This window comes from Homarus americanus, unplaced genomic scaffold, assembly GCF_018991925.1.
Source record: "Homarus americanus isolate GMGI-L3 unplaced genomic scaffold, GMGI_Hamer_2.0 scaffold31037, whole genome shotgun sequence".
In the NCBI taxonomy this organism is placed as follows: Eukaryota; Metazoa; Arthropoda; class Malacostraca; order Decapoda; family Nephropidae; genus Homarus; species Homarus americanus.
In genome coordinates this window covers 2,929,879-2,948,376 of record NW_024722227.1, presented here as the reverse complement: position 1 = coordinate 2,948,376, position 18,498 = coordinate 2,929,879, and the positions used below count along the sequence as shown (strand labels likewise).

Sequence of the window (18,498 nt, the reverse complement as noted above, 5' to 3'; positions counted from 1 at the left end):
CCCAGTACTAGCCAACAGTGCATAACAGAGACGTGACCGATCGCCCAAGCGGCTAACGAGCCGATCAATGGTGAAGAGGATAAAAGTAAAGGGGAATGGCATCCTAGCTCAACAGTACAGTATTTGTAATTTTTCTGCTCCTATGCTAACAGTGGACAATAAAGGTAACAATAATGTAGGAAAAAAACAGATCCACTGCCCTAACAGATTGTGAGTTGATAAGTGGTGAAAAAAAATGTCAATCAAACTCTGCCGCTGTACCCAAAGATACTTTAGTCCACCGTACAGTGTTTGTCTCTACCTCAGCACACATGTTGTCTGAAGTAACACGACACTGATTTTCTAATAACTTATACCACTTTATCATTCGTACCAAAACACATGACTAATAATATGAAATTTATCATTATATTATGAATGTAATTCCAATAAAATACGTATAATTATATACATGCTTTTTCATATCTGAATTACGAAAGAGAACCATTACTAAAGTCTTTTGCCAGAGAGGGAAGAAAACACTGGAGCAGTGCTGACAGCGGCTCTCATATATTACACTATGTCTGTGGATGAGTAAGTGTTCTAAAACTACCTTGTCCAATCTTAATGTAATAATAACTTAGCAACTGCAATAGTTCAGTAGGGTAATTGTAGTGATACATGTATCATTCACAAGGTTAGGAGACCACTACATATGGAACCCTAACTTTACTTGACTTTATCCTCTTCTTTTTACTTTACTTTTACGTAGTGGATATTTTGCCGTGACCGGCTAAGTTCCAACTAACGCTATTTTACCGTGAGTGCGCGCTGATTGGCGAAGTACTTTCTGTTTAATATGACGGGGGTGTGCCCCCGGCCACGGAGTTGGTAAGGTAGGTTTCTTTGGTTGGTTCGGTCCGGTTCTTATTGGCTCAAGTAAATGTCACCTCAGTTAATACTGGGCCTCCTCCACTGATGCTGAAAGCATAGCCATCCTCGCGGGCATTCATGAGGGGGCGACCTATGCTTGCACTGAACGCCGGAACCTCCTTATAATCAGTGACGGCACTTCTGCGCTAGCGAGGCTCAAATTACCCTCCCCCTCCTCCCCTGCCGCCCAACACACCCTAGCCGCCGTTGCCGGGCTAGAACAAACTGATGACATCCGTGTCAAGTTTCTTTGGATCCCGTCACATATAGGAATAACTGCCTGTGACACTGTTGATCGGCTTGCCAAAGAAGCTACACAAGAAGAAGATACTGAAGCCACTCTCGCCCTCTCCCTGAATCATCTCAAATCGCGCATACACGCCGCACAACGAGAGGCATTCAACGAAAATTGGACACACCTGAAACAACGGGGTAGCGTCACACTATGCCACTATGACGCTGTAACCGGTGACGACAACCGCCACTACAAAGAATATCAATCCCTGACTCGATCTCAACAGATTATGCACATGAGACTGCGCCTAGGGTACAGGTACCTATGGGAGTACATTGACAACCCTGAGCCTCACCGCACTGTTTGTAAACTTTGTGGCCAACCCGACTCTCACGCCCTCTCTCACTACATCCTCACTTGCCCTATGACCTCCTCCTATAGGTCCCCAGCCGTTACCAACACCTCTTCCCTCCCAGACCAGATATCCCTCCTCCTAGTCACAGGCCTGGCATTTGACATTATTAGGGACCTGCCACTCTTTGCCATAAACAGATAAAATGTACCGGGAACTTTCCCCCCCCACACACTCATCATTCTCTCACTTTATGTAACTTGACAGAACCTATGACCCTTCAAGCTTTTACGCCCTTAATGTACGAGTCATAAAGGCAAGTATGAACTTTTCATACTTCCCTGTTGGGCGCTGTTAACGCTTCTGCGCTTCACCTTGCACAGGATGTAAGGGGGTGCCCAATAAACTAGCCCCCTCGGGGGCAAATCTGAAATCTGACCTCAGTTAATATATAGGACTAACTGGCGAGCGAGTTATATTTATTATTTTTTATTTTACATTATTTTCATCAGTGATTTCTGATATGATAATCATTTATTATGGAAATTGTTCTTTTCATAATATGTAAAGTACTTGAGAGTATTATCAGAGATTCTGCGATGGAACATCTACTATAAAACAGCCTTGTAAAGGATTGCCAACTTAGTTTTATGCCAGGGCGCTCTTGCTTAACACAATTGCTCAAGGTATTGAATATTTGGACCCATACTCTGGAACGGAGTGGTAATATCGACAATATCTGTATTTACCTAGATTTTGCCAAGGCTTTCGACAGTGTACCCCACAAAAGGCTGAAAATCAAATTGGATGGGTACGGAATTCGGGGAAATGTTCTAGATTGGATAGAAGACTTTCTACGTGACCGCAAGCAGTGTGTGGTGATTATTGGCACGAAATCATCATCTGTACCTGTCACAAGCGGGGTACCACAGGGCAGTGTATTGGGCCCGTTGTTGTTTGTTTGTTTCATAAATGACATGCCTGACGTTGTACACTCCTCCATACAAATGTTTGCCGATGACGCCAAGTTATTTCGGGAAATTAAGAACCAAGCGGACTGTGAAGAGCTGCGGAAGGACCTCTGTTGGCTCCAAGAATGGTTGAAGAAATGGCTGCTGAGATTCAATGTCACAAAGTGTAAGAGGATGCACCCGGGGCATACCAACGGTAAGGAGGCGTATCATATGTCCCAACGGGATGAAGAAACTGCACTATTTGAGACAATGTGAGAAGGACCTAGGTGTGTATGTTGACAATGAGCTGAAGTTCTCGGGCCATTGCGAGAAGAAGGTAAATAAATTATTGGGTCTTATAAGAAGGTCGTTCAGATATCTAGACGCTCCGTCCCTCGTAATGATCTTCAAGAGTGAAGTGCTTCCCCATCTGGAGTACTGTCACCCCGTCTGGTCCCCGAGATATGCTAGGGACTGTCAATTGGTTGAAAATAGTCAAAGGAGGGCCACCTGACTGGTTCCTCCACTTCGGCACCTCAACTACCCTGAGAGATTGGAGCGCCTGAACTTGCCTAGCTTATACTACAGATGGGCAAGGGGCAACCTAATTGAGGTGTATAAGCATCTCAAGGGGTACTACTCAGTCGAGTGTCCTTACTTGGAGCTGGCGGACGCTCGCCCCACAAGGGGTCACAACTCAGGATTGAAGAAGCCGCAAGTCCAGAAAACTGTGAGGGCAAACTTTTTCGGAGTGAGAGTTGTGAACTCTTGGAACAGTCTACCAGAAAGTGTTGTGACGGCATCAAGTGTGAGCTCTTTCAAGACCAGACTTGACCAACACTATAGCAGGTTCAGGTACATTCAGGAGCCGGTGCATGCCCAGTACTTGCCAACAGTGCATAATAGAGACATGACCGATCGCCCAAGCGGCTAACGAGCCGATCAGTGGTGAAGAGGATAAAAGCAAGTAAAAGTATAATTAGGTGCCTAGGCGCGCATTAGTTTATCTTGTGGGCAGTAATGATGCCGCGGTCTACTGAGGGGCTTTTCCCGCGCCCGAGGCAGTTTGTTTTTCAACATGTCGTTTGAAGGTTGTCGCCAATCTTACATGGACGTAATTTGTGAGTTTTGGGGTAAAGACAAGTAGACCCTTCGGTCATTTTTCGTTAACCACCCATCACATTTTTACAATATTTTTCTCTTCCCATTTAATAAATATCTTCGAGAAACCAAAGAATATATACTTGAATTTCACAGGGCATTCCGTAAATAACCGTGATATTGGGGGGTCCGCTGAGAGGACAAAGTAGTGTGCGTCTAGTTGCTTAAATTATCTACCAAACAAAGCGTTTGCACAAGGCATAATTATCATATCAGGACTCACTGATGAAAATACAGTAAGAAAGTTAACAGTAAAACAAATAACTCGTCCATGGTCAGTCATCAATATTAACCCACATTGTAAATATAGATAAATGATAAAAACAGTGTTGATACATCTCTAATATCAAACATTTATTTATGAGTTGAAACATAAACAGTTGTACAGTACTGTAACATGGCATAAGGGTACCAATGATTTCATGTTCAAATAAGAAAACTGTACCGTAGTTCCAAATGGCCTTCAGAACAGTTTTACAGGTATTACAGTATTTTAGATATGTGATGACCAAATTTATTTTGGGTATTATTCTCTTAGGTATAATTTTAGTTTCGGTCATCCGGGGAATCTTAGGAATATAGGTTAGGTTAGATATAGTTTCTGGGATCTGTGGCTAGGTTGGTTAGGTTAGGTTAGATCAAAGTCATTCAAAACACAAAAAATCATCGGAAAAACTTTTTGGTGACCGAAACTATAATTTTACCATATTTTTTAATAATGTTCGTAATACTGTACAGTACTTAAAATTCTTATAATTTTCTTTACAGTGTGGTGAAGTCTAGTTGGGCTGATGAAGTGGAAGAAGTAGAAGGTAAGTCCATACTGTACTAATTTTCTTTCCACAAAGCATTTTAATCACCACCCTGTTAATTCTTATTTTATAGTTGATATATACAGTACTGTACTGTATACAGTATTGTACTTACCAGTAGCTGCCAGTGTTGCATATCAACTTATCCTGTCTTACAAACACCATGCTGTCACCATACTGTACTTGTCATGGTTGCATATTCTATTTATCTCTGAATTTCTGTCTTGCTTTGCTAAAAGCCACATCCTGGCCAAACATGTCAAGGTACAGTAATATTCAGCAGGCTAGAATAAGAAGTGGCAGAGGAAGCATGTCCTGGAATATCCAGGAAAAGGCTGATGTGTTGACCTCCTAGGCAAAGATGACTAATACCAGTGTATTAGTGCAGCGTACCTGGTTCTATGACATTATTTATGCTTAAGTAAAGTGGGTGAGGAATTCTGAAACTGTAATATACAGTAATTAGTGAAGATTGTTTTATCTAGAATGTGAATTTTCATACCTTGAAATTTGGGGGAGGGGGGGGGGTAAGACATCTTGTCTTTGAAGGATAGGTTGGTAACCAGTTCATATTTTTGAGCTTCTCTTAAACTTGACTGTGACCTTAGGTGGAGTGGAAAGTGAGTCCCAGAGGCCTGTTGACACATTGGTACATTAGGGGCAGTGTGGATATCACACTGTACACAAGGAGGCAGCATGGCTCGCACTGTACTCAACTGCTTTTACTTCTCCAACTACTATAAAGTTAGGTACCCATTTAAAGCTGGGTATACAAATGATGCTGGGTGTAAACCAGGTTCTTAGGATATGAGGCAAGTGCTGTGTCAACAACCACTGCATCCCTTCTAGTGGAGTGGCCATTAGCTAATTCCTGATTTGTATTATTACAGTTTGTGACAGATTAGTCCCCAATGAGGTATCTATACACCCCCATTAAGTCTTTTTCTTTCAGTTCTAAACTGAGAAATCTTTAATGTTCTAGTTTCTTGTAAATGAGATGTTTGCTTGAATCAGTCTGGTAGCACATTTTTTAATATTATCAATCATTTGGTAGTCTTAACATATCATTGGGAGACCAAGCAGTAGTACACTACTGTACTTAAGGTATAACAGCACACTGCCTTTGAAGACTTAATGGTGGTGGACACTAAATGTGTAGGGTTGTCCACAAAAAGTAAGTTACAGTATTGCTATTCATGTCTTTATTTTAGTTTTGTAGAAAGAAAATCAAAAGAAAACAAGATAATAAATATTTCATTGTATTGGTTATAATGTATATTATAACATCGACTGCTCCAAATGTTTGACAGAAGACACCAACTATCAGTCGCTGTGTTTATGAAATTCTGTACTGTAATTGCAAATTCCATTCTTCCACAATATTTACATTCAATTTGTCAGTGTTAGCAAATTTAGTACAGGTTATCCTATAATTTTTCTTTCTTCATTCCTTCTTTCTTGAAAGCTAAGGATTCCCTACTCTGCCCATTTTTTTTCTTCTTCCTTCCTTCCATAAGGCTAAGAATTCTTTACTCTGTCCCCATGTGCAAAAAAAATGGAATGCAGAGAACAGGAATATCCACTGATGATGGCTGCCATCCTTAAAGCTAAAGTCTTCTGATGATGGCTGCCCTTTAAGGGTTAACCACTTGTGTATGGGGTCCCTCTCTGCTGAAAAGTGGCATCCTCATAGTGAAGGGGTTAAGTAACATGACAAAAATAGAGGACATTAGAGAAAAATATATAGACATGCCATTTCTAGCTACAGTTTAAGAGAAAATTACTGTATGATTTACCACAGAAACATACAAATACAATAATGAATAAATTAGCTGAGTAATTATAGTATCCATTTTCTGGGTAACCTTGTGCAGTATAAGATAAAGTGAAGGATGTACAGTACATTACTGGAAGTGAGGGGATGGACATCCAGTAAGCAACAATGTGTGTGTATTACCAGAAAGCTGTGGTGTCAAATGATCTTTAGAAGCGCTGACAGTGCTGCCCATTAATAATACCTGTACAGTATATACATATTGAGGGCTTTCTTATATGCTGGGTGTTCATTCATCCTTTAAATAAAGGCAGTGAATATTTTTGCCACGACCGGCTAAGTTCTTACTAACGCTATTTTACCGTGAGTGTGCTCTGGTTGGATAATCGTCCATTACCAGCGAACAGTGCGAGAACTATATTTGACAATGACATTGGCGGCATTTGGCAATTATTTTGCCATTAGTCGATCGTTGTGTAGCTATAAACATACCAAACCATATTTCTGCCGTGCATGGAAACTGTACTCGCAAAATTAGAGGTAAAGATTCGTTTTAGGTCGAACATGGAATTGCATATTTCTATTTATATAGAGAGAAAGAAAATAATATATATTACGTTTCCGGTGCAAATTTATATTTTTTAAGTATTTTAACCGATAAGACGTCCCTAATTACCAACAATATTGGTCGTTCAAATTGGGCAGTAGAGGGAAAATGTGGGGTAAAATACTAAAAAGAACACCAAACATGAAATCAGAAGGCAACTGTTACCTCATATTTCTGTATGTATACATGGTTCTGGTAGCATCATTATGAAATTTTTTATAATTTTTAGTTTGCATTGAATATTTCCTGATATATCCCTAATTTTTACTGAATTTTACCAGAAATAATGTGTACAGTACTGTATTGTTTTTTCCAGGAGGAAATCTTCCACCTACAGTTGAGAAGAGTGATGGCAATAGCAAGACTATTACAGAGTACTCCTTAAATGAAGATGGAAAAAAGGTTAAGGTAAGGGCAAGATAAAGTCACTGAACACAAAAAGGTTAAATAATTTAAGTAGTGATGGTAATTTAAACCTACAGTGAAACCTCCATATAACAGGCTGCTTCCTCCATATAGTAAGACAACCAGGTGGATGGATCACAAATCTAGGAAAGACTGCAAGAGAAAATACTAGATATGGAAGAAATACCAGAGCACTGGGCATCAAGTAAATTATGTAGTACAGACAATCCCCAAGTTATGGATAGGTTCAGTTCCTGGAGGCTATCTGTTAGCCAAATTATCCATAAACCAGAAGTGACCCTTTCATAGATGATCAGTGAACACACATAGTACACAATCATGATGTACCACGTATACATTTACTATACCTACATGATACAATATTTTTTAATTAATTAAAAAGTACCTGTAGTATTAATGTAGAAACAGGAAAGAAAGATAATTACAAAAATACAATTAAGTACAGTAACTACAAAACTAGTGTACATATTGTAATTCCATTTACCTTTAATCCTGGAGTTGATTTGCTCATCCATACTGCAATTACGTATGTGGGTGCTTTCCAGTCATTTTACAACACAATTAAGGGCAATTTATGAAAGTTAATTTGGAGATGATGTTTCGGGGATGCTCACTGTAGCGATGTAACAATATGACTGAGTGCAAAATGGCTCCTTATGAGACACCTCGACCAATCACCTTATGTCTCCTCTGCAGGTCTCATCCGCACTACTTGACGTCCATAACAATTATACTCGTCTGCAACCCAAAAATGAACTTATGGGAGAGAATCCGTAATGTCTGAATTACGTAACCTAGGGAATGTCTGTATACAAAAGAGTCCAAAATGTGGCTAATCAGGAAATTAGATCAGCCAAATGGCACTATGAGATGAAACTTGCGCCAAATATTAAAAAAGATCCCAAGTCCTGCTATGCATATGCCAGAAGTAAAATAAAAGCCAAGGATACTGTCGGTCTTCTAAAGGACAAAAACAACGTGGCCCTAGAGGATGATAGAGAAACAGACGATACCTTAAATGAATACTTTGTATCAGCAGTTACCCAAAAGACGTTGGATAGCATGTCAGTACCTAAGAGAATGTACTGTATACCCTACAGGGGCAGAAAATGAATTAAGAGAGTAAGCAATTATAGACGATATCCTCAAAAAGAAAATAGCCAGCTTGAAAGAAGTGGAGTGGACGAAGCACAGACCAAGGTGATAAAGGAGGTGGGAGACGAGATTTGGGCACCATTAAGACTTATTTAGTTAATCCTCGGATCAAGGTAAAGCGCCTAGGGACTAGAAATCAGCCCAGTATACAAAAAGGGTGGTAAAGGTGCAGCAGAAAACTTGAACAGGCTGATCAGTTTAACACCACATATATGCAAACTCTTCGAGAAAATTCTGAGGGATGCCAACACCTGACCTAACACAGTCTTATCAATGCATCACAACACCGTTTAATGGAAAGGAAATCCTGCCTGACAAACTTACTCACGTTCTTTGAAATGGTAGCAGACTTCATGAACCAAGGCTTACCAGTGGATGTGTTGTACATGGATTTCTCCAAGGTTTTTGACAAAGTCCCACATGCATGACTAGACTTAAGATCCAGGCACACAGCATCACAGACAAGAATTTGAAGTGGTATACAACTGGCTAGAAGACAGGCAACAAACATTGGTAATACATGAAGTACATTCTGTATGGAAAAGGGTTCTTAGTGGAATACCACAAGGCTCTATCCTTGGACCCACCCTGTTTGTGATCTACATAAATGACATACTGTAGATGAAAATATATCAAGCCACATTGTCAATTTTGCAGATGGCACGAAAAAATTTGGGAAGGTTGCAAGCTGGGTTGTTATGATTTAAATCAAATGATTTAAATCGATTAAAATCAGAGTAAAAAGATCATGATTTAAATCAAAATGATTTTTTTACTAATAACTGTTTTCTCATCACCTCATCCAAGCACCTGACTTTCAAAAGCTTCATCATTATCATCTCTAGTTACAGATATATCAGATGCTCCTTCTCCCTCACCATTTAAGAAAGATAAGAGGGATAGTTCTATGGAACAAAGAAACATAACTGGTTTTGTGATAAAAACTACTAAGTCTGAAAAAGTCACTTTGGATCAGCAAGTTGCTAATTATATATATGCAACAAATTCCCCCTTCCGAACAGTGGAGCACGAAGAGTTTATCAAGATGATTAAAATGCTAAGACCAGGATATGTTCCACCTAATAGACATCAAATTGGAGGATCTCTTTTGGATCAAGCCTACGATTCAGTGATTAAGAATTATTCAGAAGAACTTAGTGGGAAAACAGTTTGCATGGCCATGGATGGATGGAGTAATGTCCATAATGAGCCTATAGTATGTATAACTTTAACAGCGGACAACTGTATTTATCTTGTTGACTCTATAGACACAGAATCAAGACACACAGCTGAATATCTGTTGAAATTAGCTGAATGTGCTACAAAAAAGTGTGAAGACAAATTTGGATGCACAGTAAGAAGCTGTGTAACAGATAATGCTGCTAATATGGCAAAAATGAGAGGTGAATTCAGACAAGATAAATCCATTATAACATATGGTTGCTCTGCACACCTGTTAAATTTGCTTTCACAAGACCTGTAAATCAAGAACATTAAGGAGCACATTACTGAAATCATTAAGTGTACTTCAGAAATCATCACATCCCAGGATCTTTGTATAGAAGAGCAGGAGGAACAATGCTAGAAATACCATCAGAGACACGATGGAACACGGTGACAGATTCTATTGAATCTTATTTAAAGAACTGGGAGACCCTTGTCAAAGTGTGCAAAGAAAATAGTGAAGACATTGAAAGGAAACTTAATGATAAGGCATTAAAAAGAACTGCAGAAGACTATTTAGAGAAACTTAAGCCTATTGCTGTGGCATTGGACTATGACCAGAGAGAACATACCCTATTAAGTGATGCTGTAGAAATCTGGGTAAAACTGAAAACTGATATTAAGGAGTATTTAACAGATAAGAAGGATATGGATAATTTTGAAAAAAGAATCAAAGTAGCATTGACAACCTGCCCATTTTCTAGCTAATGTGATAGATCCAAGGTATCAGGGCAGACATCTGACTCCTGAGCAGTGAGACATTGCAGAACAGTATGTGTGCGAGTCTCTTCCACATTTCCTTTCAACATTAATGTCCTTCCATGGAAGAAGTGCACCATTTAAAGAGGTCTATTTTGGTAAAGATGTTGTAAAATCTCTCTCACCCCTTGCTTGGTGGCAGTATTTTGCCAATGATATGACAGAAAATGTAATGGATGTTCCTCGGCAATTATTTACAGTTGTTGCATCATCAGCAGGGGTTGAGAGAATTTTCTCCACATAAGGATTTGTACACTCAAAGGAAAGAAATAGCCTAGGACAGGAAAAGGCATCTAAGCTTGTCACAGTACATAAGCATTTCAATGTTTAACTAAGCTAATTTAAATGTTTTGAACTATTTTTGTTGTTTACAGAATGAGAATATTGTGTTGACTTGAAGTTATTACCGGTAATTTTTAATGCCCTACACTATAATCCTACAAATGTAAGAAAATAAACTTGTTAAGATTATTATTATTTTTTACAAAATGCGAATATTATTCTGTTGACTTGAAGAAGTTAAGTTATTAATTTTTGGAACACTGTAATCCTATAAGAGCATTTATGTTAAATTTCATTATTACGTTTGGATTTGTGCACTCAAATGTAAGATATGTTACCAGTTTTCTTTTATTTTACAAAAAGAATATTATTGTGTTAAATTCCATTGGTACATCTACTGCATAAATATCTAATGCCAATTTTCTGTTTATTATCCTGAATAAGCTTTGGTTGAAAAATACTTTTTTATGGTTTAAAAATACTATTTTGATGCGTTTAGTAAAAAAATTAAAAACTTTGATTTAAATAAAAAAAAATCCGATTTAAATCAAATAAATTGATTTTTTTTTTTTTTTTTTTAAAGTCATGATTTTTTCCAACCCTGGTTGCAAGTCAGTACAGTGTCACAATAATGCAAAAAGACTTGCATGAGCTGCTCAAGTGGTCTCAAGAATGGCAAAAGCTTTTTAACATTACAAAATAAAAGATAGTTAATGTAGGATACATTACCCCTAATCACAACTGTATTCTATTAATAACACTTTCCTGGACACTGACGACAAGGAGAAAGATCTCGGTGTTGTGATAAATCTTTCATCTGAAGGCGGCGCAACAAGTAGGGGCAGCAGTGAGAAAACCAAATCGAGATTTAAAATTACAAAATGTACCTTCGAATACAAAGGTAGGAAAATGCTCCTTCAGCTGTATAAATCTCAAGTACATCCCAGTCCGGATTACTGTATACAGGTATGGAAACCCTACCTCTAAAAAGCTCTTAATCCATAAAGAAAGGTGCCACACAAAGTGACTAAGATGATTACGGAACTATGTCATCTCGATTTTCCAAGTAGTATACTGAGGGCCTTAGGACTAACAATACAGCAGGTATCATTGAAACATTCAAAATCCTGAGAGGATGGAAAACATAAACCCAGGACATTTCTTTGTGATGTCAAGCACCACCAACATGATGGGGACATAAATAAAAGCACGCCAAGCTATCATGCAAAATGAATACTGTACAAGGAAATACTTCTCCACACAGAGGGTAGTAGACCAAAGGATTGGTCTACCAGTCCAAGCTGTGGAATCACAAACAGTACTGGGCTTCAAAACAGTCCTGGGCAAAATTATCAGGAGCAATGGAGGAATCCTACACAGGCCACTGGCCTCCTTCCCTTGGTATGGCCACCTCTATTGGGTGACCATTAGGTAAAATAAGGTTAGATGGGAGTTTCACATCTAACGGACCCTCAATGTAACGGATTTTCATCTCCATATAGTCTGTTAGAGGTTTCACTGTGGTACTATCCTTTTCCTCATGGTAACTAAGACACTGCACCATCAGACAAATGATGATAAAACTGTATGGCAGTAAGTGGTATGAGTCCTGTAACTGAAATTGGCTTAATGTTTTTTCTACAGTGCTATGACAGTAAATTAACCAAATATTGTATTACCATTGGAGAATACCTAAGCAAAATTATGTTTATTGTTGAAGTTTCTTAAGTGCATTATGAAGCAGTGGTATTAGTAAATGCATGAGGCAGGAAGTGGTGATAACCATGCTTTATCAGTGAGAGATGTGAGGTGTTTTAGTGAACTCATAGAGTTAATTTCTGTATCAACTCAGCCAAAGTCTTCAGCTCAGGTAATTACAGACTACTCCATGTCCACTATCACATAAATTTTCAAGTTTTGATATTGTTAGGTTAGGTTTTGGGCACATCTTGGTTTAAAACTTTCTTCCTGTGATCCATTTTGGTTTTAAACACAGGATCTTATTGGAAAATTTGTCTGGTTTAGCTGGAATTCATATACAGTACAGTAATTAATACTGTAAAGAACACAATTATCACTGCTTAAGGAGGACCTTATTGTGTTGTCTTTAGGAGTAAAGAGTTACATATCTTTCTTTATGTTAGAGCCAAGGGCATTTTTGACCTTCACCAATTAACATCTGACCACAAGTTAGAACATAATGAACTTCCTTTCATTGGAAATTATGGCCTCCCTTCTGGCTCTGTGTACGTTTCAAGTGTGTGGGGCTTTATCATGATGACTAATGAAGCTTAATTATATCCCTGAAAGAGTTCACTGTATACTAAGGAATAATGTTCATTGCCATTACCATACATCTGTGCCGTCCTTTTTATAAACATGATAGCTCTAGAAGGGGTGAACAGATTTTGCAGAAATTTGGCAGGTACACAGGCTCTCTTGGAGTTCAAATGAGGTTGCTGATAGGCAAGATAAACATTAACCAGTAGGTTAAGGATAGCAGATGACTATATCAAATGTTTGTCATTAATTGCAAGTACAATACAGTATAGCGTCTTCTGGTTTCTTTTTTGAAAATGATGTCACTCAATTTACCTTTAAAATTAATCATGTGTTAATATAAGACTTAATTTCACTGTCTCTGGAATATATATAGTATATATATACAGTCAGTCCTTGACTTACGACTGGGTTAGGGGCCGAAGACCAGATCGTAAGTCGAAAATGCGAAAATAATACAGAGAAAATCTAAAATGGGTGTTTCTTTTTCTTCTCAGCACCATGAGAACTCTCACTTTTATGCTTGCCAGCCATTTTAAAGGGAATTACAAACGAAAATTTTGTCAGTACACAGCGCGATCACTAACGTTAAGTAATTTGAAAAATATTTTATACGACTGCGGCAGTCGTATGTTCGGGTGGTCGTAAGTCGAGGAGTATATACTGTATATATATATATATATATATATATATATATATATATATATATATATATATATATATATATATATATATATATATATATATATATATATATATATATATATATATATATATACACACACAGGTATATATACTGTACTATATATTTATTTATTTATTTTATTTTTTTAAGGTTACAAGTCACTACCGGATTGAGAAGCACCGTGTGGCGAGGACCATTGCTGAAAGGAAGACATGGCGCAAGTATGGCCTCAGTAAAAATGACAAGCCAGGACCAAACCCTGCAACAACCATCACTGCTGAGGATGTCTTCATGCATGTAAGTAATTTATTTGTGTATTTTTCACTGGACAATAAAATCTAAAACAGTAAAAAAAAGAATGGACCAACCACCCAAATGGCTAGTACAGTGTTCCCTCGGTTAACGAGCACAATCCGTTCTAGAAGGTTGCTCGTTAACCGAAAAATTCGTCAACCGAAACCATTGTTTCAATGGGTTTTTGGGTAATTGGTTCCAGCTCACCAAAAATTGCCTTAATTCAACAAAAAAGGTAGAAAAGTACACTTACTTTGAGGTGTGTATGTAGAAGGCTCCTGGGTGATGATGATGATGATGGGAATTAGAATGGGGGTGGAGGAGAAGGGAGAAGAGAAGGCATTGGGGTGGAAGAGAAGTCACCCCATGGTGCCATTTCACCCATAAAATTTTAGTTCTCTTGGTGTAATTCAAAATTATTTTCTTTAAGTCAACACTGCACTGCATTATATATTGTCAATATGTAAAATAAATTTCAGAATGACCAATAATTGTACTGTAAAAACGTAAAAATAGTTTATGTTCAAGAGAGTCTCAAGCAAGATGCTTTCTCCACTGAGCAGAGACAAACTGATGCCATTCTGGGTGAGTCAAGTGGCTGTTTGGCACGCTAAAAACTAGTTCCCTGTACTTCAATTATGTTAAATAATTGTTAAAATGACTAAAAATTTTAATATAAAACTTGGAAAATTATTGAATAGTACAACCTTCTTGATATTTACTCAAATGGTAACGAATTTAAGCCTTAAAACCGATTACTACATTGGCGGACTGATACTACAGCTGGTGAGCAGGCGAAAACGTGTTGGGAAAAATTCGTAAGGAATTCGTTAACCGAATTGAATATTCTTGTGGAAGGTAATTAATTAACCAAGGGATCACTGTAAAATAAATTCTTCATTTTTATTTTTCCTTATCCCCCACCCAATGCTGTCAAATGTTCATTTTAAGAAATGGTAATACCAGATGTGGAAACTTTATGGTTTTGTCTCGATGTAAATTTTGTGAAAAAAGACCAATTATCGTTTTTGTATTTTACTGGAGAGATGACTCTCCTTGGAAATGCAACTTGGAACAAAATACACATCCAAAGAATTAAGAAAAGAGAAAGTGTACATATTTTGTAATTCAATCGGCCATAGGTTAACAAATCTTAGATTTAAAATCTGCAGATTGGATGTGATTTATTGTACCATTGTTGCCTTATTTTTGAGAAGACAATGGGTACTGTCAGTGGCTAGATGGATATAACACATCTTAATATCCTCCAAACAGGACTTTGTTCAACTACTGAGAAGAACTAACATAGAAACATAGCCAACTCAATGTAAAGAATTCTTGAGTATGTAACATTACTTTAGTTTGTGACACTTTTTAGGTAGATGGATTGAGTAAACAAGAGTGTATATGAATTGTCCTGTATTGAATAGAGAATGAAATGGCAAAAGGATGTACAGTAAATGGTTTCAAATTAATTGAAAATTTAATGATGTTATCTAATATGAAAATTAAAATTTATTTCAGTTCTTAAGCAATAAAGAAGAAGAACAGAATGAACAAGAGGATATTAAGAAGAAATTGATAGATTCTCAGAAAGGACAAGTGAAATGTCGTCTGTGTAAGGAAGACCATTGGACCAAGCAGTGCCCTTACAAGGATAAACTGGAGCCTCTACGTTCATCACTTCTGGTGAGTTTGGTATTTGCGGTATTTGCATGTGATAATCCATTTCTTACTGCTACCCCAAACTTGTATTAGTCAATCTGTACAGCTGCCCTTTACATTATTCTTTAACCTATCATTATGAGCTTAGTTTTAAATGTAAGGTTAATCCCTTCAATGGTTTAATATAAGTACCCTGTACTGTGTATAGTACTTTCATAATTACTGTTCTGGTGAACTTTGCTCAATAGTGCCATCACTTCATAGCCACTATTGGCCTTTAAGGCCAGTTCATTGATAACTGAGAGTTCAAAATATCCCACTTCAAGTATCCTCGATCTTTGGCAAGGGGATGTCTTGATGAATAGGTTTGTTAGTGTCATTTGTCTTTTGTCTCTGCCCTTGTCTAATTAATGTTATGTCATCATTGAAAGTTGATTTTTGTTATAGATAAGCTTAGGCTTATGATATATTGGTGCATGGCTAAATATGTTGTGTATAATGTACTGCAAAATGTAAAATCCTGTAGGTTGAATCATCACTATTGTGTTTTAATTATTTTCCATTCTTAATTGGGTTAGCCACAATTGCTGAAGGGAGCTCACCAAGCTACACAATCTCTTGTAGCCTCTCTCATCAGATTCTTATCTCCAAGGTCTTTCCTCACAACCTCTCCTTTTGTTCTTGGATTACCCTAAGCTCTTCTCCCCTCTATTTTCAAACTCGTGTATTTTTTTTCCCCTATTAGTCTCCTCCATTTTCTTCATATGCCTGAACAATTTTAGCCTACCTTTGTGCAGATCCTCCTCAATACCCAGCTGCCTTTTTAGCTCTGAACAGGGTTTCCTATCTCTCAACCTCACACTACACATCCTCATATAATTCTCATCCTCAGTAACTGCCCATATTTCACTGCCATAAATTATATTTTTCATGCTGGTTACATACATCTTTCCTTTCACATGAAGAGAAGGCCCTCTTGCCATCAATAAAACAGGGAATGTAGTATGTGTGCTGTGTTGTATTGTCACATTTTCATAATCTGGAGAGGCTTAAAAGTTATATTTACATGATGATGGTAATTTAGAAGTACTGTACAGCATTAAATTTTGTTTAACACAGGGAGAAGAGAAAGCAGAAGAGGAGCCTCCACAACCAGGTGGTGGACCTCCAGTGGATAAGAGCAAGATAGGTGGTGGAACTCAAGGAAAGTATGTTCCACCATCCATGAGGGATGGTGGCTCCAAGAAGGGAGAGTCCATGATGTCAGCCCGGGGAAGAGGTAGGTACTGCTGCTTGTCATAATGTGAAGAAAAAAAATATGTAGACAATCTTTATAGCTGTATTAACCCTTTTCAAACATATCCCATAACAGATATGGTCAGAATTACCAAACATTTTAGGCACTGTCTGCAAAGGATTAAGAACTAGTTTTGTAAGTGGTTTTAGATTTTATTTCAAAATCTTAAAATTATTATCTTGTAAATAAAATACGTACATTAGATATAACAGCTCATATTGTATCATTGCTATTTGATATATGCATAGCCTGATTTCCAGATGAAACTGCAACAGTTCGTGTTACCAACCTCTCTGAGAACACTAGAGAACAGGATCTCCAGGACCTCTTTCGTCCCTTTGGAGACATCAGCCGTATTTTCCTCGCCAAGGACAAGAATACTGGCCAATCAAAAGGGTTTGCTTTTATCAACTTTAAGGTAAATACTTATTTGTTTTAATAAATGTAATGCCTACTACATACACATATATAACTTGGGGGAGGGGGTGCTGGTAAACCCATCTCCCATATATAAGTTAAAGATTAAGCAAGACTGGAGTGACTGAATATTCTTGTTTGAAATCCATGTGATAAGAAGTGAGTGATGTTATGATGAGTGAGAGGAAGCTTGGTGTCATGATTTTGTGTGAAACCAAGTTAAACCATAAAGGAGAAATGTGTAAGAAACAAGCGAGGGGCACAAACTTATGAGTGTCTGAAAGGATAAGAGTGAAAGATGTGGTTGCATTACTGAGAAGTAAGGTAGTGTAGTTTCATAATTGAATACACTGGGATCAGTCCTTGAATATCATGGATCAGTGAAAATGGGATGTGAGAGATAAGTTGACATGAGTGCTTACATACCAAGGAAAGAGAGTAAAGAAGAGAGCTAGAGGTTTTGGGAAATAATTGAAAATTTCAATGTGAGAATTATGGGTGATTATATATGAGATGAGAGTTGGCCAAAGGGAAGGGCATCAAATTTAGTATAAGTATGGTGTGGTAGAAACAAATGAAACTTGAAAGAGATTGATTGAGACATGCTGTGATAACAAGGAATACATGGTTTAAGAAGAATGAAATTCATTTGTGCATATTAAGACATGAGTGGAGAAGAAGTACAGTTTATTTTTGAACAGAAGATTGAGTAGAAGTGGGATGGTGTGGGTGTCTAACCATATTTTGGTAGAAACAAGTTAAATAATGAATGGAAGGTTCAACAAAATTGAATCCAAGAATTGATGAGGCTATATAAGTTCAACAACTGAGAAAAGAGAATGTACTGTAATTGAAAGAATTAAAGTAATCATTGAGAGGAAATGGAGACAGGCAGTTCTCACTAAACAAAAGATGTTTTCCATGAAAATTTGTACAGTGAAAGAAATTTCCAAATGGACAGTGTTATAAATTGAGGATACATTCTTGGGGTGGAGTTTCAGACACCTTACACGACCAAAACATAATACCGTAACTCACTAAGTCAACACAGAACATCACTAAATATTTAATTAAATGAATAATCACCATAAAGGCATTAAAACATACACTTTTTAACACAAACATTTCATTTGCACAACTTTTGGGTCACATGAAGATTAGCCCCCAGCTTATTTCACCTTGAGATTAACCACTAGTCACTAATGCTA

General features: G+C 37.6%; 1 protein-coding gene across 1 annotated transcript in view; it reads left to right on the top strand.

The window, feature by feature from the left end:
* Window positions 1-467: 467 nt before the first annotated feature.
* The window catches only part of LOC121862291 (eukaryotic translation initiation factor 3 subunit G-like), a 19,536-nt gene continuing 1,505 nt past the window's right edge, over window positions 468-18,498 (top strand). The window contains exons 1-7 of the mRNA XM_042360423.1: window positions 468-573; window positions 4,382-4,425; window positions 7,123-7,214; window positions 13,768-13,914; window positions 15,436-15,600; window positions 16,696-16,855; window positions 17,134-17,291. Of these exons, the coding sequence (XP_042216357.1) occupies window positions 560-573; window positions 4,382-4,425; window positions 7,123-7,214; window positions 13,768-13,914; window positions 15,436-15,600; window positions 16,696-16,855; window positions 17,134-17,291 (780 nt within the window). The 5' untranslated portion in view covers window positions 468-559. The remainder of the gene's footprint in view (window positions 574-4,381; window positions 4,426-7,122; window positions 7,215-13,767; window positions 13,915-15,435; window positions 15,601-16,695; window positions 16,856-17,133; window positions 17,292-18,498) is intronic.